Source organism: Eschscholzia californica, unplaced genomic scaffold (assembly GCF_041429995.1).
Source record: "Eschscholzia californica isolate CP2 unplaced genomic scaffold, dmEscCali1.0.p SCAF_6, whole genome shotgun sequence".
NCBI lineage: Eukaryota > Viridiplantae > Streptophyta > Magnoliopsida > Ranunculales > Papaveraceae > Eschscholzia > Eschscholzia californica.
The window spans coordinates 41898974-41923534 of NW_028238483.1; the positions used below are offsets into that span (position 1 = coordinate 41898974).

Consider the following 24561-nt stretch of genomic DNA (forward strand, 5'->3'; position numbering starts at 1 on the left):
CTGCCTACTTGATTTTTTTTTTTTTGCATCTATTCCGACAAGCTCGATTCACAGGTAGGAACCTGTATATAAACATTTGTGTATATACTGTATACATATGCATATTAGGTCATCGCCATCATCATCTCATCCATGGCAGTTATCAGCTTTAAAGAGAAGAGAGCTAGGGTAGGTAACAGCTGTAAAGGGAGTAAGAGAACAGGATGCAGTGAGTGCTCGAGTGACTGTGGAAAGCTAAGCGAATTTATACTCCCAACTTTTAAGCCTATCTTAATTACACCACCCATGGCCATGAGTCCATGACAGTGACTCAGAATCTTGTATGGGTCATCTTGGGGCAGTTGCCTTTTCTCAAATCAAAATATAGGTATTTTCTTTCATGCAAGAAAAAAAAAATTTATTGACATTTTATTTAAAGTTTCCCAATAACTTTCAAATTACTATAAAGAATTCTCGCTATTATGGTTCAATACATCGACACTCAAAAGACAGTAGTTGAATTTACGTAAGAAGAGACATGATCATGTGAGACAAATAAGTTTCCGGTGGGAAATTTAAACTATTTGTCCGGCCAACATGAGCTATATGGGTTAGTTTAGTTTTATTCAAATAATTGTTAAACAATATTTTATGAGATAAAAGCATGAAATCTGATGGAGTTTCATATAATTCAATTGAAAATGTACACTCAAGGTCATGCTCAGGGCATCATTTATAACTTTCTTGCATACACATATCCTATCTAACCAGTGTGTTTGGATCTCCCTTTTCCTAATCTTTCCTTGGTAGGGTTTCACTTTAATTACCTCTCACTTTCATGTTTTTTTTTTTCCAATTAGGAGGTTCAATAGGGCTCTACTTTTGCTTTGTAATTCATATAATATTTTTTCTATATTAGTTAGCACTTCGAATTTTTATTTTATTTATTTTCAGTAGGCACATTATTTTTGTACGTCTTTTATCTTTGTTATCCTATAAGCTGTTTTAATTTTAAAATTAATGTGAAATATTTTCAAAATGGCATTCCATAGTGATGTATGATTTCAATTTTTTACATGTTATTATACAAACTATTCTGTAAATAAAAGGGAAATTTGTAATAACTTAAAAGTGAAGATTGGCTGGCCTGGCCACTTTAAAAATGGATTAAAAAAATTACATACAAAAAATGAAACAAAGGAGAACAAATTCTCCCACCACCACTACCACCAACTTTTGGGGGCTTTCATTGTCTTAGCTTTGTCAGAGTAAGAGAATGTGGTCTCAGAACCTCATTCACTTTTGATTCTGGTGATCTTTCAATTTCATCACATAAATTACCCATTTTCAAGACATGAAAAGTGGGAAGGTATTACAACACTAATATAATTAACCCCCTGCCCTGATATAACATCTAAGTGCACACTAATCAAATTATTTTGAATTAATTAGACGTAAACTAGAGGCTTGACAATTACATATTCTCATTATTTTTTTGGCATTATTTTACAATTTCATGAGATAAAAAATAACCATTGAAAAGACATAACAAATTTTAGATTCAATGAGGAAAATTTAGGAATTTAACTCACTTTGTTAACTGGGTTTTAGTTGAATATGTATAAATTTAATACCGAATGAGATGAAGGCACATTGCAAAACTTAATTGTCCTCCCACTCACTTAATAAAAATTATAATTGTTAGTCAAAAAGGTATATAATAGATACAATGAGAGGTAGAGATGAAAATTTCATAGATAAAAATATAGTGGCAAGTCTTAAGTGAGATGACCCACTCGCATGATCCCATTAAAGATGAAGGGATGAAAACAAATCCTTATGTAATATGTCCACATGGATAGATCTGTGATAATAGAAAATGAAATGAATTTTTTTTTATGCATATCTAAAAAGAGACGATGGTAAATATGAAAAGATGTAATTATGTCTTCTTTTAATACAAAAGAAACTTAGATATATGCATAGGGTTAGAGAGAGAGATGGGGGAAAGAGGGACTTTATTGGCTAATGAAAAGAAGATATATAGATTGGTCTTTAGCCTAACATGATTTACTTACACCAAGGTAGTTAAGTACACCTTTCATCAAAAAAAAAAAAAAAGGTAGTTAAGGGGGGGTAGTGGAGCAAGACTTTCGCGGACTTTTGAGAGTCCGCGAAAGTCTGAGGCATTCAAATCCAGACATTTGAGAGTCCACGAAAGTCTGAGGCATTCAAATACAGACATTTGAGAGTCCACGAAAGTCTGAGGCATTCAAATCCAGACATTTGAGAGTCTACGAAAGTCCGAGGCATTCGATTGTAGACAAAATATGTCCCAGACTTTGGTGGACTTCATAGTTTGATGAATTTGTGAAGGATTTGGGACAAATTTGGAAGCCAAAATGTCTTTCAAAAAACAAGAGACATTTGAAGTCCATCATGTGATCAAAAAACAATAATAATATTAAAATAGTAAATGTCTACCAAATGTCCATCAATGTCCACAATATTTACAGATGTCTACGAAAGTCGAAAAATATATTTTTGAAATGTTAGTATAAATATATTATTTCATGTAATTAAAAAATAATAATAATATTAAAATAATAAATATCTACCAAATGTCCATCAATGTCCACAAATATTCACAGATGTCTACGAAAGTCGAAAAATATATTTTTGAAATGTTAGTATAAACATATTATTTCATGTGATTAAACAATAATAATAATATTAAAATAGTAAATGTCTACCAAATGTCCATCAATGTCCACAATATTTACAGATGTCTACGAAAGTCGAAAAATATATTTTTGAAATGTTAGTATAAATATATTATTTCATGTAATTAAAAAATAATAATAATATTAAAATAATAAATATCTACCAAATGTCCATCAATGTCCACAAATATTCACAGATGTTTACGAAAGTCGAAAATATATTTTTGAAATGTTAGTATTAATATATTATTTCATGTGATTAAATAATAATAATAATATTAAAATAATAAATGTCTACCAAATGTCCATCAATGTCCACAAATATTCACAGATGTCTACAAAAGTCGAAAATTATATTTTTGATTAGCACAAATATAATATGCATCACACATTTTGTCAATGGACTCAAGATCTTAAAATGTCCCCAGGATATTTTGTCTATGGATCAAATGTCTTGAAATGTCTATAAAGACATTTTGTCTACAAACTCTCAATGTCTTGAAAATGTCTATGAACACATGTTGTCTATAATAACTCATCCGAAATGTCTTGAAATGTCTACGGGACATTTTGTCTATGAAAGTCTGTGAAAGTCCCGCTCCACTACCCCCCCCTAAGTACATTGCCCAAAATATTCCAAATTTTGAAATATTTTGTCTTGTTTAAATGACTCTTTTACTTGGAAGAATATATCGAGCAAAAAATTATGTTTAACTATTTCGAACAACGAGCTAGTCTAAGGTCAACCTACATTGTTAGTAATATTCAAAATCAATTTAAAAAAATAGCAAAAACAGTCAACATTGGCAATAGAAGCTAACCCATTAATAATCGAACTTGACTGAGTGTTCAAATATTCGAGTCGTACTATGAAACTAAGTCTCGTATGTTAGTTACGTCACAGTTTTTTGTAGAAAGGAAAATTTTATACTTATCTCTGTTTCGGATCCAAGTGATAAAAACTTAAAATCCAAAGTAATGAATATATGTTGGGTTTTTCAACAAAAAAAAAAATATTTTCTTTAAAAAAAATAGTATAATTGTGACTTTTGATAGTAATGTCACTGATTTTCAATGGCAAAGGGCCTGCCAAACCCCCACCTACTTTGTAGATTTGAATTTTTTTTTTCTCACTTTTCTTTAGACATGTATCTTCCTTTCTTTACTTTCTCTCACGATTTTGGTTCATCAAAGCAAAGTGTCTTTGCAAAAAAGTTGGGCAGAAGAACATTATATTTCAACTAATCAATTATGAATGAAGTACTAATTTGTGATTTATTCTTATTTTGTGTTTATCGTTTTTCTTGAATTGTATATATTATAAGATATTCAAAGACATAGATTAATGGGAGATCTAAGGATGGAGAAAAAAGATATAGAGAATTGTTAGTCTAAGTTACTACATGAAGGAGACTAATATAAGTAAACCAAATCCTTCATAATAGAAGATCCAAATGTAAATTTCTGATTCCCACTTCTTGGGTGTCCTACTTCCATTATCAACAATTCTAATTGTTCAAGCGTGTGTTGCACTCTATCTCCGACTTCATACATAATTTAAAAACATTGCAGATAGGGTCAATTTCACGTCATTTTTTCACATTTCGAAGTCACTAAATTCAAAATCTACCTCAAGCTTGAAATTAGAGGTAGGCAGAGAGGTCTAATGTGTGGAAAAAAAAGTGCTTCTCCCAAATATTCAACGGATAACATGGGAATTTAAGTTCAAAAAACAAAGCAAATCATCCAATATAACTCTATCTAGGGGTGGGAATCGGGCGGGTATGGGCACCCGCGGGTAATTCTGAGTCGAGCTCGGGCGGGTCGGGTAAGTTTCTCCTCTGCCCACTCGGGTTCTCGGGCGGATTCGGGCGGGCTTTTCTGAAATCTCCTATGATCAAAGCCCGCCCATGCCCACTAAAGCATCGGGCAAGTCGGGCTTCGGGCAAATCGGGCATCGGGTTTCTCTATCTGATATTTTTTTACCAGATCAGGAAACTCTAGAAATTTGATATTGCTCAAATAAGCTTCTCTAAACAAATTGATACCAAATCTTTACAAAACTTATAAATCAAGAATGAAAGAAATACTCAGATTCCGTAACATAAGAAATCAACAACTGATATAGATCTATATATGCAAAACATGAGACTTGGTTGTCTTCCACTTTTTTTCTTGTCTTTGTATGTTTCATTAGTTCTTCTTTGTTCTTCCTTCGAATCAAAATAATCTTAAAATTTGACCACTACATAGAGATGGAAGATGATCCCAATAACTTATTTAATAGAGAAGAAGGTTGGCACAAGAAGGTCTAGTAAATAAGAGAGAAACGGCTAGAGAGACAATGTAGATTCTTTTTCTTTCTCTATGCTACCGAATTTCTCAGATTCAATGTGGTAAACTATTAGGGTTGCTTCAATGTGTAGTTTATATATCTTGGGAGAAACCTTAAATCTACTTTGGGCTTTATAGTGAAGTATAATCGACACTCAAAGTGATTGGCATCTATAGGCACCCGTCGAGTGAGCATATCGGGCTCGGGTATGGGCGGGGTGGCGGGCAGAGCTTTTCACCCGAGCCCGCCCACGAAAAATCATCGGGCTGGGCGGGTAGTACCCATCTTCGGGCGCGGGCGTCCATGAACATTGTCGGGCGCGGGTAAACGTGACGGGTATCGGGTTTTCGGGTAGAATTCCCACCCCTAACTCTATCACAAATTTATATATGTATACGAGTGTGTATATATAAACATTATTATTTGTCTTGCCGTTACCAAAACCAAATAAAATATTGTTTTAGAAGAACTCGATAAAATGGAGCTTCTCAATGTGGAGGGTTTCAATTAAACTGTCTTGTCGGTTGAAACCAATTATTTGTAAAATTGTACTCGTTTGGTTACTAAAATTTGAACTTTCAAATTTGGTGTCTGGGACCGTTAAAGATATTTGGGAAGCATAAAAAAAAAAAGGAAGTGGGGTGAGTGGGTCTTTGCTTCTGCATTCTGACATAGTTATTCAGTAATGCCATTCATACCACCACCTACCACCTATTCATTTTTCAATCTTCTAATCAATCCAGTTATGTTTGAGTTAGTTGTAATTAATATGTTGATTTTGCTCTGATTTTGAATTTTTTTAAAATCTTTGACCACTATTTGAACTCATAAGTTAGACATAAATTGTGGCCTAGTCGGTGGTCAGAAATTGTCATGATGGTTGAAAGTTACGGTAATGAGAGATAAAAATTAGGAGACAAAAGTCAATTAACCGGAACTATTTAGGATGTCCAAGGACATTCACTTTGGCCGAAATTTTAACTAAAAATTTAAATGTCTCTTGACAAAGTTTTGTAGAAATCGGATTTGTATTTTTGTCAATTTGGGCAACTAAACGTTGTCCAAATCAGGATCAGGATGGACTATTGGATTCGTCTCGTCGAGCTCTTGAATTTAGATGTAAAGTTTGTCAAAATCCAATATCATATGAATGAGTTATCATTGATTTATTTGGGGAATATATAAAGATTTATTATTAGTACCATATTAGATAAATAAGAAAAGTTTTACGTCTTTATATAGACTTTTCCCACATACTAATAATAGATTTTTTGAGACGATGGGTGGTTGGCGTGCTCATCGCGCACGCGTGGGCGTATTGGGAGTGGGAAAACGGTCTGAAAACCCGGGACCCGACCCGATCTGCCCGGACCGTTTAGACCCGCAAACCGACTGCTACCCGAGCCGGGCATACTCCGCCCGATGGCTCGCCTTATAGGGATGGGGCTCGGACAAGGGCTCAAATCCGAGTCCCGACCCGATAAGCCCGTCCGCCACAACCTGCCCGCTACCCGGCTACACATCCAACGGTTGAGCCGGGCATACCCGCCCGATGGCTCGGGCTTATAGGGGCGCGGACAGGGGCTCAAATCCGAGTCCCGACCCGATAAGCCCGCCCGCTACCCGTCCTCCACAACTCCCCCGCTACCCGGCTACACGCCTCACGATCCGCGTGTTTTCATTTTGATCCAACGACTGAGGTAGGGCGTCTCTTCAAATTAGAACTCAACCGTTGGATCTAAATAAACAACCCTTGAAATCTTAAACAGAAACCTAACCTTTAACCTCAATAACTCACCGTCTTTCTCTCTCCACATTTGTTCTTACCCTTAAACAGAAACCTAATCCTCCAATCTCCATTACTATGAGTCATAGAAACCTGTTGGATTTGAAAAACGGATGTTGTTGAAAAATGGGTTAAGATTTACATGGCTAACTAACTGCCTACTCTCTCTCCCTCTCTCATTTCTCAAACGGCTAAAAGACCAAGAAAAACTAAAATCGAAGCCCTCTTCACTATCTTCTTCGATCTACATGTGGGTTATGACTAAGATGACGAGGTTAAGCCTTTTTCATTTTATCTTTTTTGATCTAGGTTTTACTGTAATTTTTTATTTTCATTTTAGTTAAGGTTGTAAAGCATATCTTATTTGTTGATTTATTTTTTATGCTTTGGCATTATGATGTTTTGTTGCTAGTTATTATGATTTGTTAGGTTTTACTGTAATCTTTATTGTCATTTTTTTGTTTCTAGGTTATCTTTACAGTAATTATACTGTAATATTTTTTTTTGCTAGGTTTTATATTGTGTTGCTAGGTTTTATGATTTGTTGTTAGGTTTTACGATTTGTTGAAAGGATACTTAGGCTCTTCAACCCTAATCTTGACAGTAGTGGAAGGACTAGATCCTTATTGTTTACTTGATTGTATTTACATTAGCCTTTGGTAATTGAATGGAGTAACTTCTCCCAAAACTAACTAAAAGATAATTTAGGGTTTCATAGATCAGAGAAGTAATTGGTTACTTCAATCAAAAACATAATTTTCATCAAAAAATAATTAAAAGCATAATTAAAAATGATTTTTTTAAAATTATAAATTAAGTGTTTGGCATTATTTTGTTTTTTCTCAGAACAACCCGAGCCCGTCCATCCGTTACTGTCGAAGCCTGCTCGGGTTAGCGGGCTCGAAAGGGCTACGGGCCCTGAATAGGTTGAATTTGTCTGACCCGATCCGCCCGACAACTAGTAACGGACTAGGCAATGTAGTGCCCGATCCGCCCGACTCCGACTCTATTATGCTCGAGCCCGACAGAACCCGCCTGATTCCTACCCCTAGGGCGTATAGGGCACTTTAGAGGCGCCCCACACTTTGTACTTCGCTAGGAGCAATTGGAGCCATTCATATAGATTTGATCCGACGATGGAGGTATAATCAACAAATCTGATAGATATGTTGGGATCTAATGGTAGGCGTTCGTGGCGCTGGATCTAGATAGATCCGTTGAGATCTGATGGTCGAAATTAAACTTGAAAATCAACAGTCAGATGTGGTTGTTGGAAACATTCGTTCGTCTATAAGCACCCATACGAAGTGTTGCCATTACCCCTATAAATACCATGAGAATTCAGCAAACTAATCATCAATTTTTTAGCATTCATTTTCAAGCATTAGAGTTTAAGGATCATTGTTTAGAAGTTCGTATTGCTTACAAAGTTCGTCAGACTATCATAACTAAGATGTACCATCTTTAACTTGATAAGTAATTCGTTTTATCTTGATAGACATACACCATTACTGTCGATACTAATATACAAGGTGTAAATTGTCTTAAGGACAGAAATATCCTCGACTCGAATAATTATTACTTATAATTTTCACTTCAATAATCAGAGTTTTCATATTTTTGAATTAGTTTAGAGAAGATAACTCTTTCTTTGATTTATCAGAAGAAAAGAAAAACCAAAGTGGTTGTACTTTGTTTTGTTTAAACAAAAAGATTAAGAGTTAGTAACTTAAAGAGAACTAGGGAAACAACAAGTTTTTATTCCTCCAAAACTATTTAGGATGCCCAAAGTGACATCGAATAGATAGGCCAAATTAACAAGAAAAAACTTAACGAACCTACGAAGGAGAGGTTTAACAATTAACTAGAAATTCATTTGTCCTCCTGAGGCAGACTATTACAATTTTAACATTCCTAAACTTTAGCCGTTAGATTTTGTCAGCTTAACGATAATGTACGGTTCAGATTTGGAACCACTCTATCCTCTCAAGTGAACACTAAAGGAAAAAAAACAAATGCACAATTTCGAATTCGTATCTTTAAGATGATTCCAGGATTAGAACTCCACAAATGGAAGCCTCAATGAGTTGGTTAGGCTTCAATCTCATTTGGGTTTGCAACGTAATATTCTACTTAGCTAAAATTACATAATGAATTGAATAAACATTCACTAAACATAAAATTGACATCTTAGGTTTTTAAAGGCAATAGAAAGATCTTTAAAACCAACTACTACATAGATGAAGATCAAACTGAAAACATTTTGGTATTTTAGAAGGACAACCAACCTACTAAATTATTAGTAGATGTGTTGGATTTTGTACGAGCCAGTAAACTTGTATTATGTGTTAGTCAATATTTTAGTCAGATGAATCAAACTTTAACAACCTTATTCTACTCAATCAATTTATTGATATATCTCACCTTGTTTTCTCTAGGTCACTTACAACACATATGTAATACACTTACTCAATTTAAACGATTAGTTATTTAATTTCTCATATCAAATATTGTTATATTTGAGGACATGCATTTTATTACACAATGTAAGATCATTTAAAATAAATTAAATAAATAAATAAATCGATCCAGTGGAGTTCAAACAAGTTTCAACAAAAAAATGTGTAAATAGAGTTAAGATATCGTTCCTAGTTTACATAGTGACATAGGTAGGATCATTCAATGTATATATAACAAAACTCAGGTGGTAGGCACGTGAAAATAGGGTGCTCTATAAAATAACATGGCAATCCAATTCATATTAAGCTTTATTTAACACTTAGTGTCACAATTACAAATAATCAAATAAGTGACAAAATTATTAAAACAATAAAGTATAAATAACATTTTGAGATTCAGTCTCATATCATCTTCGATTCTTATCTTCTTCGATTTTTTCTTGCTTTCGATAATATGTCTTCATCAAACGATCAATTCATCCAACATTTCGCTGCTCTTTCCACGGAAGATCTCCCACCGATTACAGTAGAAGGAACTGACTTAGTTAGTTCATTTGCAGAGAACAATAAAAGGGGAGTTATCAAGTTCTTTAGTTCTAGGGTTATAGAGATAAACCAGGCCATGATGAAGTTGAGTAGGGTGATACAAGGTCCTAACAAATTTGTTCTTACTGAACTCCAAGACAACAAATTTCTCATTCGTTTTGAAACGGCGAGCGAACTAGGTCTGGCGATTGAGAGTTCACCCTGGTCTATTGCTGAAGAATTGGTGGTCATCGAGGAGTGTAATATCCATCTAGCACCGGAGGAGCACACTTTCGAGAAAGCCCTCTTTTGGGTTCAAATGCACGGGATTCCTCTCGGTCACTTAAATAGCGAAACAATAAATCGTCTTGCAGGTTCAATAGGAAATTATATTGCTACAACACCCGAGGATGCTACCAAATGGAGTGTTTATGGCAGGATCAAGATCGAATTCAATCTCAACCAAAAACTTCCTCAGAGCCGTTATTTGAAACTCTCAAATACCAAGTTAATTCGAGTTGAACTTCGGTTTGAACGTCTCCCGCGATTTTGTGTGTCTTGTGGTTTAGTCGGACATACCATAAAATTCTGTCCTATACAATTGCGATTTCATGATTTACTTAAATGGGACTTAAATGATGAACAGAGAGCATTAGTTAATAAAGCTTTGGAGCCTAATTATCCTGATTCATTTAAAGTGTCATTTTCTGCTAGGGGTACAGGTAAGGTTGTTCAATCATTCACAGCTTCAAAATTGCTAATCGGTGAAGGATCCAAGGGAGGGAAACGACCACTTGAATCAAATGAGGAACAACAGATGCCAATTCCACCCATCTCGGCTTCATTTGGAGAACTCCTGACTCACCTTTCACAAGCAAAGAAATCAAAAATACTACCTAAGGATGGACATACAAGGGGTATAACTATTAACTCTCCTACTAACAATAACTCTGTTATATTAGCAGGTGGACAGACAGGGACGTCTACAACCCAGGTTAATAAAGCTAAGTTAATCCAAATCGGCACTTCTGAAGATCAGGGAGAGGAACGCCAAAGGAAATCGCTCAAACGAGCAGCCAGAACAAATATCACTGACTCAATATCTGAAAGGGCAACGGCACCCGTAATGCCGCCAGGAGTATGAATTGTTTTGCCTGGAATTGTCGGGGTTTAGGGAACGACCCGACAAAGGCTACTCTTAAACAGTTCCTAGGTTCTACCAAACCTAAATTGGTATTTCTTTCTGAGACCCGTATCTCTAATTTGTCTTTACTTTCTGCTTTTAATTTTCAGTTTTTTGGTTTAGATAAGAGTTTTATTGTCCCTGCCATAGGCAGAAGTGGAGGTCTCCTTCTTTTGTGGTCTAATGAGCTTAATATTAGTATTAATTTCAGTTCATCTAATCTTATTCATATTTCGATTTCGGAGTCGGAAGCCACTCCTATCTGGGACATGTTCTGTATCTATGGTCCACCTAGAGTCCAGGATCGTCACGGATTTTGGAACGATATGTTAAATAGGGTCCTGAACTCCACTAATCCCATTTGTTGTATTGGAGACCTAAATAATATCCTCTCTCCAACAGAAAAATGGGGAGGATCTCCGTCCACCCCGTTTACTAATCAGTTTAGGTATGATAACTAATAGACTAAAAATTTTACGACGTGGGTCAAGTTAAACAGTCTCTTACGACGTGGAGTAAAACAGCCTTTGGTATGATAACTAATAGACTAAAATTTTTACGGAAACGTCTAAATGATATTCAATCTCATGAACCTACTGACCACACTCTCACTATAGAGAGTGATATTCAAGAACAAATCATTTATCTTGAAGAGGTTATTCGGACCCAGAAAGAACAAAGAGCTAGACTTAAATGGGCTAACAATGGAGATCGTAACACTAAAGCCTTTCACTTGGCCTTGACTCATCGTAGGCAGAAAAACAGAATCCAACAACTAACACTCCAATCAGGTAATACTTCTATGGATGAAAACGAAATTGCTAATGATTTTATTTCTTTCTTTCAGAACCTCTTTACAGCAGAACCAGTAGCTCCAGCACCAATTGAGATACTAAATGCATATCACATAATAACGGAGAATGAAATGGGCTACATCTCTAGGGTGCCAACTGAGGAGGAGATAAAGGATGTAGTTATGAACATGGGGTCAATCAAAAGCCCTGGACCAGACGGTATACCTTGCCACTTCTATCAACACAATTGGGAGCTCGTAGGTTCTGATCTTACCACTTATATTCAAACCGCTTTCAGGTCAGGTAAGATCGACTCTACCATTAACAAAACCACATTGGCCCTCATCCCCAAAGTCAAACACCCGAGTATGGCCTCTGATTTCAGGCCGATATCTTTATGCAACTCAATTTACAAGTTCATCACTAAGATAGTTGCTAATAGGATTAGTCCCTACTTGGAACAATGTATTAGTTGGACTCAGAATGCGTTTGTCCCCAATAGACAAATTATGGACAACATCATAATGACCCAAGAAATTATCCATTCCATGCAAAAATCCAGATCGAAAAAAGGAGGCTTTTCTTTAAAAATAGATATGGCTAAAGCATATGATAGGGTTAACTGGGACTTTCTTAAACAAGTCCTGAGAGCCACTGGTTTTACGGGCCTGTTATTAGACCTTATTATATCCTGCACCATGACTACCACTTTTAGTATACAAGTCAATGGTAATCTCTATGGGGACTTGGTGGCATCTCGGGGTCTTAGACAGGGATGTCCGTTATCCCCGTATCTTTTTCTGCTAGTCTCTCAGTCTCTCTCTCTTCTTATTAGTCAATATGAAGAGGATGGTTTGTATAGTGGTTACAAGATCTCACCCCATAGCCCCAGTATATCCCACCTTCTATTTGCAGATTACCTCATCCTTTTTGGGAAGGCAACTACAAACAACTTAACAGGTATTACAAAATTGATAGCACACTACTCTAACTTCTCCGGACAACTTGTAAATTTTGATAAGTCTTCCATCTTCTTTGGGAAAGGAGTCCCCCAAACCACAAGAAATCTTTTTTCCAGCTCCCTCCAGGCTCCCGCTATGAACAATCAAGCTAAGTATCTGGGATCCTTCCTCCTGAAACCAGGTAATCGTATAGACAGTCATTCTTGGCTTATTGATAAATTCCAAAAAAGTCTATCAGATTGGAAGAATAAATTTGTATCTCAAGCTGGTAAAACCGTACTAATCAAATCAGTTTTAGGTGCTTATTGTACTTACACTTTTAGCAGTCAAAAATTACCATTGCAGGTGATCAAAAAGCTGGAACAAATAGAGAGATGCTTTTGGTGGGGTCATACACATAATGAGAAGAAAATTCACTTTATCAATTGGCAAACAATCTGTTCTTCTAAACAGAATGGTGGATTAGGGATAAGAGCACTAGCAGAAGTCAATGATTCACTCATAGCTAAAATGACTTGGAGATATCTTACCAATCCAGAGGCAACATGGGTGAAACTCCTTAACTCAAAATACATAAAATCAGGTGATTTCTGGTCTGTGACTAACTCTACTCCTGCCACTTCTTTTTGGAGAGCTATTTTAAATTCTAGAGACACATTCTCTTCTAACATTTTATGGGAATTAGGAGATGGTAACACTATCAATATTGTATCAGACCCTTGGATATTAGACATGCCAAACAAGAGACCTAACATTATAAATGTTCTTCCTATAGAAATTACTAAGGTTAGACATCTTCGAAATCCAGATAATACCAATTGGAACATGAATTTACTGATGCAACACTTTGACCAAACCACTATAGAGGCTATAACAAATATAAACTTTAATCATTCTCCCTCTAGAGACACCCTTATATGGACTCCTAATGAATCTGGTCGATTCACTACTAAATCCTACTATCAACTCATTAGAGAGATACCTAATCTTCATATTAGAATAAGAAATTTCCCGTGGACCAAACTTTGGAAGAGAAAAAACATTAACCCTAAAGTTCAGCTCTTCATTTGGAAACTACTGCACAATGGTATAGCAACATTGGACAACGTAGGTAAATACAATACTTCTATCTCTATGGTGTGTTTAATGTGTAATACAGGTGCAGAAGAATCAATTGATCATCTCTTCGGGACTTGTCCAAAATTCAGAGGTCTTATACAAATCACAAACAATACTATGCTCAATTGCTTTTCGACAGACCCTATCAAGAATCTAATAGATCTACTGAATAGAAATGAATACTCAAATGAGGATTGGAAGATATTTACTTATCTCTTATGGTGGTGGTGGAAAACGAGAAACGAAATGGTTTTTAGCTCCAAAGAACCAGATCTACAGCGGTGTTGGTGGCTGATCAGACAGGAAGTAAGTATCACAAACCCTACTATCTCTAACAATGATTCCAACGTGAACATGCAGGCATCGGTATGGCTTCCTCCGTCAACCCCCAAAATCAAAATAAATGTTGATGGAGCATTTAACCCACCCCTGGCAGCGGCAGGAGCTTTAGCAAGAAACAATAATGGAGATATTGTAGGTAGTAAATCTATCACATTTCAGGCGATCTCCCCTCTTCATAGTGAAATGAGGAGCTTTGATTTAGGGTTGGAGCTAAGCAAGGAGTTGGGAGTTGGTTCATATATCATAGAAGGGGATTCCAAATCCATTGTTGAGATGCTCTCGGATGAGGATAGCATTACTCCGTGGCGCTTATCAAGGGATATCAGGAAGCTTCGTAGAGACATCTGCCTAGGTAACGTGGAAGTCCAATTTTGCCCCCGTATTTGCAATGCAGAGGCCCACCAACTGGCAAAATTGGCACTAGCCCCTCCGACTTAAGCTATATGCTTTTTAGTCCTTTCAGTTAATTTCTAGTAACCTTGTACCCTTCTATTTGTGTTTTGCTCTTAGATACGATGTAAGGTACTTGGTTCATATTATGAAAGTTTATTTCAAAAAAAATAAAAAATAAAAAATAAAGTATAAATAACTAATTAAATAAAATGAAGTACAAAGTCCAAGCTCATATTTGGACTCATTTTGGTATCCTAACAAAATTGTTGAAATAGGGCGGGGTCTTGAATGTGATATTTCAAAGGTTTAGGACCCCCACTATTTTTGGGGCATGAAAACTATTCACCGGGACTAGAACTAGAGACTAGAGAGAGGCTTATCTTTCTTTCTTTTATAATTAATTAATTAATTAATAGTAGTACTTTATTGTAGTTCAAAAATGAAATCAGTCTCCTCTCTCTATATGTCTGATTCTCACTGTCCTCTCTGTTTTTAGTCTTCCTTCTCCTCCTCCAAGACTAATAAATCTAGAGAGAGAGAGTGAAAAAATACTAGTAACAGTTACTCTCTAGGAAGAGACTACTTCTTCACTTGGTGGTGAACTTCTCAGAATTGGTTTGGCTAAAAAGAAATTCAAAGCAATGGGTTTCTTTGTTTCTTCAATCTTCACTCTAGTACTACTATTTTTCATCAGATTTTGTTCTGTTTATGGAAATCCAGAACTACTAGCTTTAATGGAGATGAAAGCTAGTTTAGACCCAGAAAACAGATTCCTTTCTTCTTGGACTATTGATGGTAATCCTTGTAGTGGTGTTTTTGAAGGTGTAGCTTGTAATGAACATGGAAAAGTAGCTAATATTTCATTACAAGGAAAGGGTTTATCAGGGAAAATACCAGCAGCTGTATCTAGGTTAAAATGTTTGTCTGGTCTTTACTTACATTATAACTCTTTATCTGGTGATATACCCAAAGAGATCTCAAATCTAACTGAACTTTCTGATCTATATCTCAATGTTAATAATCTTTCTGGTATTATTCCACCTGAGATTGGAAACATGGCTGGTCTTCAAGGTTAGTTAATTAGTTCTAAACATTATAACTTTTTTTTTCCTGTTCAATCTCTACATTTCTGTGTTTTATTTGAATGTTTTGGGTTGTTTTCTTATCTGGGTTTTCATTAATCTGGGCAAAATTGAAACTTTAAGTTTAGAACTAATGAAAACTTAGGGTTTCAACTCAGATCCATGTTTTACCCAGTAAAGGGTTCTCAAATATGTCTACCAAGCAACTCTTTGTGGAGCAGAAATGTCTCTTTGATGTTAGAAGTGAGAGAAAAAATTCAACCTTTCTTATCATAAATGGGGTTTTGCTTGGTTTTTATGGGTAGTGCCAAAGATTTGATCTTGCTAGCTCATTTTATTGACTATTCATGGTTTGGAGTTAGGGTTTTTGTTCCTGATATTTTCCATTCTCAAGTAGTACTCATTAAATGCTTTGTTTTGGTTAACATTAATTATTCATCCAGAAAACCCCCACTTTTTCTCTTTATATTTTCCTTGATGGAGAATGCTTGAATAAGTACTCCCAATAATAATGTCCTATTGACTTATTCAATTACTTAGGGTTTTTGATTTGTTCAAACTTCATACCTAATCTGCGTTAGTTTTTTTGTTTTTGCTAGTTTTGCAGCTTTGTTATAATCAGTTAACAGGAAGTATACCTACTCAAATAGGATCTTTGAAGAAACTTTCTGTTCTTGCTCTTCAAAGTAATCGGTTAGCGGGTGCGATTCCAGCAAGCTTAGGTAATTTGGGTAGCTTAATGAGATTAGATTTAAGCTTTAACCAGTTATTTGGTTCCATTCCTGTAAGACTCGCCGACGTTACGCCTTTAGAAGTTCTTGATGTTCGAAATAATTCTCTCTCAGGCAATGTACCCCCAGGTAAATTTAGACTCTTCGATTCTTATTTAGTCTTGTTTGATAGAATTGAAGTCCCTTATTTGATATGAATTTTGTTTGGGTTTTGAAGCTTTGAAGAGATTGAATGAAAGATTTCAGTATGGGAACAACTCTGCTTTATGTGGGGTTGGGTTTTCTTATTTGAGTGCTTGTACTGTTTCGACTCATTCGAACTCGAATCTACCCGAGCCGTTTGGGCCTGGATCGAATCTCTCTACGAAAGACATTCCAGAATCAGCCAACTTTCGTGTTCATTGCAACCAAACCAACTGTGAAACTTCTTCAAAATCCCCACAAATTGCTCTCGTCGTTGTTGCTATTGCTGTGGTTGTGGGTCTAGCGGTTGGCGGGCTTCTTACCTTCACTTGGTACAGACGCCGGAAACAGAAGATTGGGAGCACATTGGACACTTCAGATACTAGACTCAGTACTGATCAAGTCAAGGAAGTTTATCGGAAGAGCGCTTCTCCATTAATCAATCTCGAGTACTCGAATGGATGGGACCCATTAGCTGATGGTCGCAATGGTGGTGGTTTCTCCCAAGAAGTTCTGCAAAATTTTAGGTTTAACTTGGAAGAAGTAGAATCTGCAACACAGTATTTCTCTGATGTGAATTTGTTGGGAAAAAGCAACTTCTCTGCAATTTATAAGGGGATTTTGAGAGATGGGTCGATCGTCGCTATTAAGAGCATTAACAAAACAAGTTGTAAATCGGAGGAAGCCGAGTTCTTGAAAGGTTTGAATCTATTAACTTCGTTGAGACACGAAAACCTTGTTGGTTTAAGGGGTTTCTGTTGTTCTAGAGGTAGAGGTGAATGCTTCCTCATCTATGATTTCGTCCCCAATGGAAACTTGTTGCAGTATCTTGATTTGAAGAGCGGAAATGAACGAGTTCTTGATTGGTCTACTCGAGTTTTTATCATCAATGGCATAGCGAAAGGTAAGTTCCTTTTCTTACCCATCCTTGTTATCGACTTAACTGCTTTTATTGAACTTCTGCTACACATAATTCACTTTTATCTACTACTACCGTGTCTCACTCAAACTTTTGCCGATTTTCGTTGCATCCTTCAATATTTGGTCTGCTTTGTTAGGCTTTTGTTTTAAAAAAATGGGTCTCTTTTTGTAGGTATCGAGTATTTGCATGGAAACAAAGTGAACAAGCCATCTCTAGTTCACCAAAATATATCAGCAGAGAAGGTTCTTATCGATAAAAAATTTAACCCAGTTTTATCGGATTCGGGCTTGCACAAACTCTTGGCCGATGACATTGTCTTCTCGACTCTCAAGGCTAGTGCTGCCATGGGTTACTTAGCACCGGAATACACTACCACGGGCCGTTTCACAGAGAAAAGTGATGTCTATGCTTTTGGTATGATCATCTTCCAAATCCTCTCTGGTAAGCGAAAAATCACTCAATTAATGCAACTCGGAGCTGAATCTTTAAAATTCGAAGACTTCATGGACTCAAACTTAGATGGACAGTTCTCGGAAGCAGAAGCTGGAAATCTAGTCAAAATCGCTTTAGTTTGCACTCATGAATCTCCAAACCAGAGACCAACCATTGAAACTGTGATTCAAGAACTTAACATCTCTGCTTGTTAACTATATCTTGATATTCATAGCCTGGTAAAAAGAATCACCATCACATCACTAACTACTAAACTGATGCTCGGACTCGAAATTTTTCAGCATTAGATTTAGTCCTTTCCTAAGGACTAATTAAACTCTTTGTTAATGTGAATTGTGAATTAATGTTCATGTGTTTTGTTGTAATAGTTTAGTAGAAGTTTAGGAATTCTGTAATAGATTATCGAATCGAGCTCGTTTAACTTGTATTAATCGATCTTTAGTTGTATAACAAAGTGGGTTTCTTCTAAAATGGGTTCTTGAATCTTAAATTTTGAATATAGAGACCCTAGTTTTTTTTTTTTGAGATACAGAGCAAGTTCATGAAAACAGAGAAAAGAGAATCAAAATGTGAAATATAAGACAAGAAGAAGAAGAACACGTGATGACAGTGAAGTGTGACAAAACTATATATTCCCAAAGTTTTACTGTGAGATCTTTTCTGTTTTTTAGTACAATTCCTTGACTGGGTCTCTTTGGATTCGAATTTTTCTTACTTTGTTTGATATGAAAATTCTCTTTTTCTCTATCTAGACACTTTCTCTCTATCCCTCTCTCTAGTATTGAAGCTTATGTGTGTCTCGTGACTGAATGATTGTTTATATTTCTGCATTACTTTTGAAACATAAAGACAAATAACAGACCAGTTTTGGTTCATAAGTTAGCATAATAATATATTTACATGTGAACTGATACTGGGGTTTATTGAGAACGACCAATTTTGAAGTTGTGGGCTAAAATAGAGGGCGATTGGTAAGGGGAGCTGGAGATTGTTGTTGGGGAGCTGTAGTACAAAATCAATTTTTTGTACTACAGCTCCCTATACTAATTTGGTATTAGGAGCTATTTTTTTGGATCTGAAACTAAATAATGGAATATAAATGGATTAGAAAAAACTATATAATTCAAAATTTTAAAAATTTTGATAGTAATTTTTCTTTTCTATTCCTCCTTAAACCCTAAATATTTCAATAACAATATAGCTCTCTTTCTTCTCCACAATCAAGTTATACAAGAACCATTACTGATAAGCAACTAGTCCACTCACTTCTCTATTGGATACTAACGTTTATTATGTCTCACGATATCTATGATGTTGCTTCTTTAATGGAGGAAGAACATATTTTTCAATTGAACCAACAACCACCAACTCAATCAAACAATGTTATTATAGATGAAGATCTATCTCAAGATGTAAGAAACTTCCAAGACAAATATTTTCGGTTAAATTTTATTTTTTCTTTCTTCCTTCAATTTTAAAAAATTGCCCAAAAAGAGGCTGAACCGTTCGGTTCGTTCAGATATTTCCCTGGGGAAATTTTTGAAACATTTCCCCCCAGCTAAGGGAAATTAGGCAAACAAAGGTGAAAACAGTAAGTTTTCCCTAGGGAACCACATATTCATGATATTTTCTTTAACAAATTTCCCCCCAGTTGAGGGAAATTAGACAAAAAAGGTGAAAACAGCCTAGGGACTACATATCCATGATTTCGTCATTGTAATAACAGAACCTCAAAAAATGAAAAAAAAAACTAGGTACATTACTAAAGTTTCTTCCCATTTCTGAAATTTGGTGAATAGTATGATTATATTAGAGATATAACATATCAATTCTCTTTACAAAATAGTCACAAAGAGATTCATCAAATTATACTATTGCCAATTTTACTCATAATCTTTATCCCCATCGCTTGAATCGCCGCCATCGATTGAATCACCCTCATCTTTTTCGTCTGAGACTTGATTTCCCTTTTCAGCAGAATCTTAATATATGCTTTCGAGGGTGTCTTGCATTTTCTTCCTCTATTTCGGACTTATCGGTTTGTTTGTGTCTTCGCCACCACAAGCTTTCCTATTATCTAAAAGTTTACCAATTCGCTTGTTCTGCAAACAAACATAAAAATTCTAAGTACATAACATGGTGTAGTAGTCTACATTTGTTTACAGTAGTTGATAAAAGATTTAGCTTACCAAACGCCTAAGTACCAGAATCAAATCAAAGAACATATTGCAATAACAAGTTTTGAAGCTAACACAACAATCTTAAGTATAACAAAAACGGGAAAACAAATAAGCAACTTATGACAAATTCTCAGCAAAACCCTAAATGTAAAACTCACTAAAACCCTAGATATAAAACTTAGAAAAACCCTAGAAATTAAAAGGGGAAGAAAAACTCACAAGATTTTAGTTTATGTCTTCTTCATTAGAGAAAATACTTGGGTAGAGTTAGCCGGAATTTTGTACTTGATGACCGGAAAAGATTGAAGAGAAGTCGGACAGAGATTAGGAGAGACGATTTGAAGAGAGATCGAGTGGAAGTAGAAAGGCATCGTTTTTTTTCTTTTCTTTAATTTTGATATATTTCCATGTATTACACTTGAGTCCCTTAAATTGTGAATCTTAGAAGGTCTTTAAAATAATAACTCAAAACTTGCATCTCCCTTTACTAATCTTGGCAGCTCCCCAACCATAATAGTTCCCCAACAATAATCCTTAGCTCCCCTTACCATTCGCCAAATAGAGATGGATAGTGAAAGTGGTCCACTAGTCCCTATTAAGGCAAGGGCTATGGATGTTTGGAATCTAAGCTTCATATTCTATCTTCTTCATCTTGAGAGGGAGAGAGAGAGAGAGAGAGTGATGGGTGTGAGAGAAAGTGAAATGAAATGACAGTTCACAAAAAAGGTAAAGAGAAAGTTAACCAATAATTGTTGCGTTAAAGTGGAGAAATAAATTCCTAGGTCTAACCCGCGTTTTATTTATTTATCTGAAGGATCACTACATTGTAAAATTTTGCAGTATATGTTATTGATACATCATATACGAGAATAAACACATAAATTGTGAGAACAGGCTATCAATGCCATCAAAACAAGTCACACCTACCACTTATCAAATTTATGGCCTCCTTCAGGTTATCATGTGCATTACAACTAGAGAAACATGTTTAACTTAACCTAAAGGTATCGTTTCCTACTGTTTTGGGTTTGATCAACACCAAGAATGTCATCGTCCTGAATCATATTCGCCACGCAAACACAGAGTCGGCTAGCAAGCAGACATACCTTTTTCGTCTTTCTGTTCACATCTCACGGAGGTAGTAACTTAGTATACAAGAATCCAAGTCGGGCGTAGGCACAATATGTTAGACAACTGAGCTGTGGTGTTGATGATCGGGGAACCATTCAGAAGGCCACCATTCGGGTCGAATAACAGCAATCTTAACATCATCTTGTCCCTTTATGCTCAAATTATATGATCCTCTGAAAGCCTCTTCCAATCTCAACAGACCAATCCCATGGCACCCAAGTGCGGTTGTGACCGTTCCGACTTTCTTCTCGGACGAAGTATCCACCACCTCTGATCCAGGGGCAACCTTTTGCTCTATTTCTGAACATACAAAAAGTTACAATATGAAAGAACTACCAAGTAAATGACTAAAATATATAATAATGCAAGCAAAGGGAAGTATCCAATGAGATCAAAAGTTAGAAAGTTTTACTCTATTTTTAGGTTGCCGACACCTTGTACCAGTATAGGACACCAAATTATCAATATCCTCGTCTGCGACTCGGTGTCTGTGTTACTGTTACATAGGTATTTTCACACTTCTAACTATATTTTTCGAGCAAGTATAAGCCTAACCACCAACCATCACATTTCTCTTCCAACTCTTCCCACAATTTCATATAAGGTAATTACGTTGAATTCAGGTGGCGTCAATCAAAGGAAGAATAATGTTAGAAGCTGAATAGGAAATCATTGTATTAGTAAAAACCATAATGATACCTTTTCCAGTCTTATCAACAAATTTGAGAGGAAGCAAGCGCTTTCGGATGACACCTCGGTGGTGTGTACGAGCGACAGACTCTTGACCCACATAGCATCCTTTATTGAAACTTATAGCATTTAGACCAGCAAGATTGTATTCAAGTGGAATTGCCTCGCCTGAGAAAGGAAGAGTTGGAGGTTCAGAGTAAGTCTTTTGCATAAACAAGAAATGGAATTATATCATATGGTTGAGCTTCTGTTCTATCACCAAGATCTTAGAAATAGGCCTGTTAAAAGCGGATCGATCACCATATATAACTTCTCAAATCATTTATTTCATCGTCCAGTCTGTATGAAATTTGTCAGAGGATTAAGAGTTCGAAATTATATAGTTTTCGTATTACATATATCAGTCGTCCAGAGAAAATGACCTCCTACTCATTAAACATTTGCGGCATAGCATGTTAAAAAGCTTCAATAGATTCTATTGTTAACCTAATGATAACAACAGAAGCAAAAACGAAAGATAGTGAAAGTAAAAGTTACCTTTTGGGATTTCAGTCGAGCCTTCTGCAACTCCCTTTTCTATCCGCCATTCCAGGTAATTTTGTTCATCGGTTTCCTCATCTGCCTCAACCAATGGTGCTGCAAAAGTAAAAAAAAAAAAAAATAATCTTCAAAGTCAAAATAAACATGAAATTTAAAATGTTATTATAAATTTGTATAATACTCCTATGTATTTACCCGTAAATGAAAATACATAATAAAAAACCGAAGGTCATGTAAACCTACGTGTAGCATTGGACGGAAAAATTCCCCTGGAACCAAGAAGTTCAAGTCTAGGATCCTTGTACCATCGCCACCCAACATTTTCTCCTCGGAAAGCTGATATGCCGGCTTTGTCAACACCAGCACCCCAACCAACAGACGCAGCCTCAGGTTCTTCAGCCAACTTGCTCGAAAGGTTTCCACCAAAATGTTGCCAGCAAGAAAATTCCTCAGTCATGTTCTCAATATCAACATTTGACCTCAATCGGTATCTAGAGCGAAACAAGTACATAATAAGATCCATCAAAACTGCTTATGTCTCATACTTGAGCAATTGAGCATTCATAAGTTCTCATTGCGTTTGAGCATGACCAGGATTGTATAGCTGGGCTAACATTTGTGTCGATATTCACGTAAAATTTACATGAGTAAAAGAGAAAGTAACTCTTATTTAAAGATTTAAGAGCCATCAAAACTGTTCTCCCCAATCAAAAAACGACAAAATCAAGGATGATTATCTCTTTATCTGTAATATTCTATATGTCAACAAATTGGAGATGATCTTAATAAACCATTAGAAGAAAACTCAGTTCCAAAAATCATCTAATATCTTCATAAATTCTGACTTCATCACATACCAAGATTTCCTTTTGCAAAAAACAATCTAGGATAATATACAGGCTGAGGCGGTGAGGCCTATAGAGCTATTTTTCGTATTAATCACTGATTTCTTTGAAAAACTAGCTCACTATATGCAGCCAATTTATCCCAAATTCAGTATGAATAGCTCCATAAATGGTTCTTATCCTAAATGAAACCAAATTCACCCTAAGACTCAAACCCAAAGTCAACTTCTTAACACACAAATTTAGTACACATTGAAAGGAATCAAGTACAAAAATAAGCAAATTTTGGGTTAAAAACTTCAATAAGAAAGACCCCCCATATCAGAAACAATAGAAATAAGCAAAAAATTTGAACCAAATCCATGTTAATAGAACAAAAAAAAAAACTTACTTTTTGAAGCAATCCAAGAGCTCATCCAACACATTAGAATCAACATCAGCAAACCAATCAAAAGGTTCATATGGGTTAGAACCAAAAGTTCTATAAAGGAAGAGATCATAAAGAAATCTCCCTTGAGGAGTAAGCATTGCAGTATAAAGAGAAGAAGTTTTCTCTCCTCCAATTGGTTCACTAATAAATCTTCGAATATCATTTGTTAATAAACCTTGAAGAAATTTAATAGTATCAGGACCTCGAAATCTAATAACAGCTCGAGATTTGAGAAGAGAAGCCATTGGACCCACTTCTTCAAGATGGGTTTTTTCTTGTTGTTGTTGATGATTAGGGAAGAGCTTTGGGGAAGAACAATGGAGGTTTCTTCTGCAACTACAGAATGTTCTGTAGATTTGAAGAGATGAGTTCTTTAATTGGTGCCTATTTCTCTGATTTGGCAGGAAATTCTTTTGTGGTTTTTGCAAGATTTTGCTCTGTTTGATTTTGTGATTGATTTTTCCATCTTCTTTGTGACGAAATCACGAACTGATGCTGAAGGGTCCCAAAAAATGGACCAACCACCCGCCCAAAGATGACATGGTCAGCTCCCATTGGACATTCCGTTTTTCTCTCACCAGAGCCCTTCAGTGAGAGTCGTGCACGTCAGCTTTCTGCCTGTGGTTGCCACATTTTTTCGAGTCGCTCAGGTAAAATGTGTGCATAGCATAGGGGTGGGAATTGGGCCAGATTTGGATACCCACGGATAAGTCAACCATGAGTCGGCTGAAATTAGGGGCTGGGATGGGGCGGCCCGTGTAGTAATGAGGGGGT

General features: G+C 35.9%; 3 protein-coding genes across 5 annotated transcripts; 2 read left to right on the forward strand and 1 right to left on the reverse strand.

The window, feature by feature from the left end:
- Positions 1–9674: 9674 nt before the first annotated feature.
- Positions 9675–14786, forward strand: LOC147535073 (uncharacterized). 2 transcript variants are annotated; one of them, XM_086648800.1, is made up of 3 exons: positions 9675–11020; positions 12899–12927; positions 13073–14786. In XM_086648800.1, exon 1 carries the CDS (start codon positions 9737–9739, stop codon positions 10949–10951), a length of 1215 nt encoding a protein of 404 aa, XP_086504926.1. In that variant the 5' UTR covers positions 9675–9736; the 3' UTR covers positions 10952–11020; positions 12899–12927; positions 13073–14786. The 2 variants fall into 2 exon arrangements, with proteins under 2 accessions (XP_086504926.1, XP_086504925.1); XM_086648799.1 differs by lacking the exon at positions 9675–11020 and having other exon boundaries at positions 12896–12927; positions 13092–14786.
- Positions 14787–14848: 62 nt separating this feature from the next.
- On the forward strand, positions 14849–18442 carry LOC147535074 (proline-rich receptor-like protein kinase PERK8). The gene is made up of 4 exons (XM_086648798.1): positions 14849–15671; positions 16282–16542; positions 16631–17500; positions 17690–18442. Exons 1-4 carry the CDS (start codon positions 15242–15244, stop codon positions 18163–18165), a joined length of 2037 nt encoding a protein of 678 aa, XP_086504924.1. The 5' UTR covers positions 14849–15241; the 3' UTR covers positions 18166–18442.
- Positions 18443–20926: 2484 nt separating this feature from the next.
- LOC147535075 (putative transferase At4g12130, mitochondrial) lies at positions 20927–24426 on the reverse strand. 2 transcript variants are annotated; one of them, XR_015227826.1, is made up of 5 exons: positions 23749–24371; positions 22756–23003; positions 22510–22608; positions 21695–22140; positions 20927–21582 (listed from the first exon to the last, which is right to left on the reverse strand). XR_015227826.1 is itself a non-coding variant. In XM_086648801.1 (5 exons), exons 1-5 carry the CDS (start codon positions 24030–24032, stop codon positions 21338–21340), a joined length of 1035 nt encoding a protein of 344 aa, XP_086504927.1. In that variant the 5' UTR covers positions 24033–24426; the 3' UTR covers positions 20927–21337. The 2 variants fall into 2 exon arrangements, 1 of the variants encoding a protein (XP_086504927.1); XM_086648801.1 differs by having other exon boundaries at positions 21982–22140; positions 23749–24426.
- Positions 24427–24561: the final 135 nt, after the last annotated feature.

Excerpts from the sequence above, each read along its gene's own strand:
- LOC147535073 (XM_086648799.1), top strand. The coding sequence starts at position 13,257 with ATGACTTGGAGATATCTTACCAATCCAGAGGCAACATGGGTGAAACTC.
- LOC147535074 (XM_086648798.1), top strand. The coding sequence starts at position 15,242 with ATGGGTTTCTTTGTTTCTTCAATCTTCACTCTAGTACTACTATTTTTC. Across the intron at positions 15,672-16,281 it reads AAACATGGCTGGTCTTCAAG|TTTTGCAGCTTTGTTATAAT; the intron begins GTTAGTTAATTA and ends TGTTTTTGCTAG. Across the intron at positions 17,501-17,689 it reads CATCAATGGCATAGCGAAAG|GTATCGAGTATTTGCATGGA; the intron begins GTAAGTTCCTTT and ends CTCTTTTTGTAG.
- LOC147535075 (XM_086648801.1), bottom strand. The coding sequence starts at position 24,032 with ATGGCTTCTCTTCTCAAATCTCGAGCTGTTATTAGATTTCGAGGTCCT. Across the intron at positions 23,004-23,748 it reads CTCTTGGATTGCTTCAAAAA|ATACCGATTGAGGTCAAATG; the intron begins GTAAGTTTTTTT and ends GTTTCGCTCTAG. Across the intron at positions 22,141-22,509 it reads CTCGACTGAAATCCCAAAAG|GCGAGGCAATTCCACTTGAA; the intron begins GTAACTTTTACT and ends TTCCTTTCTCAG.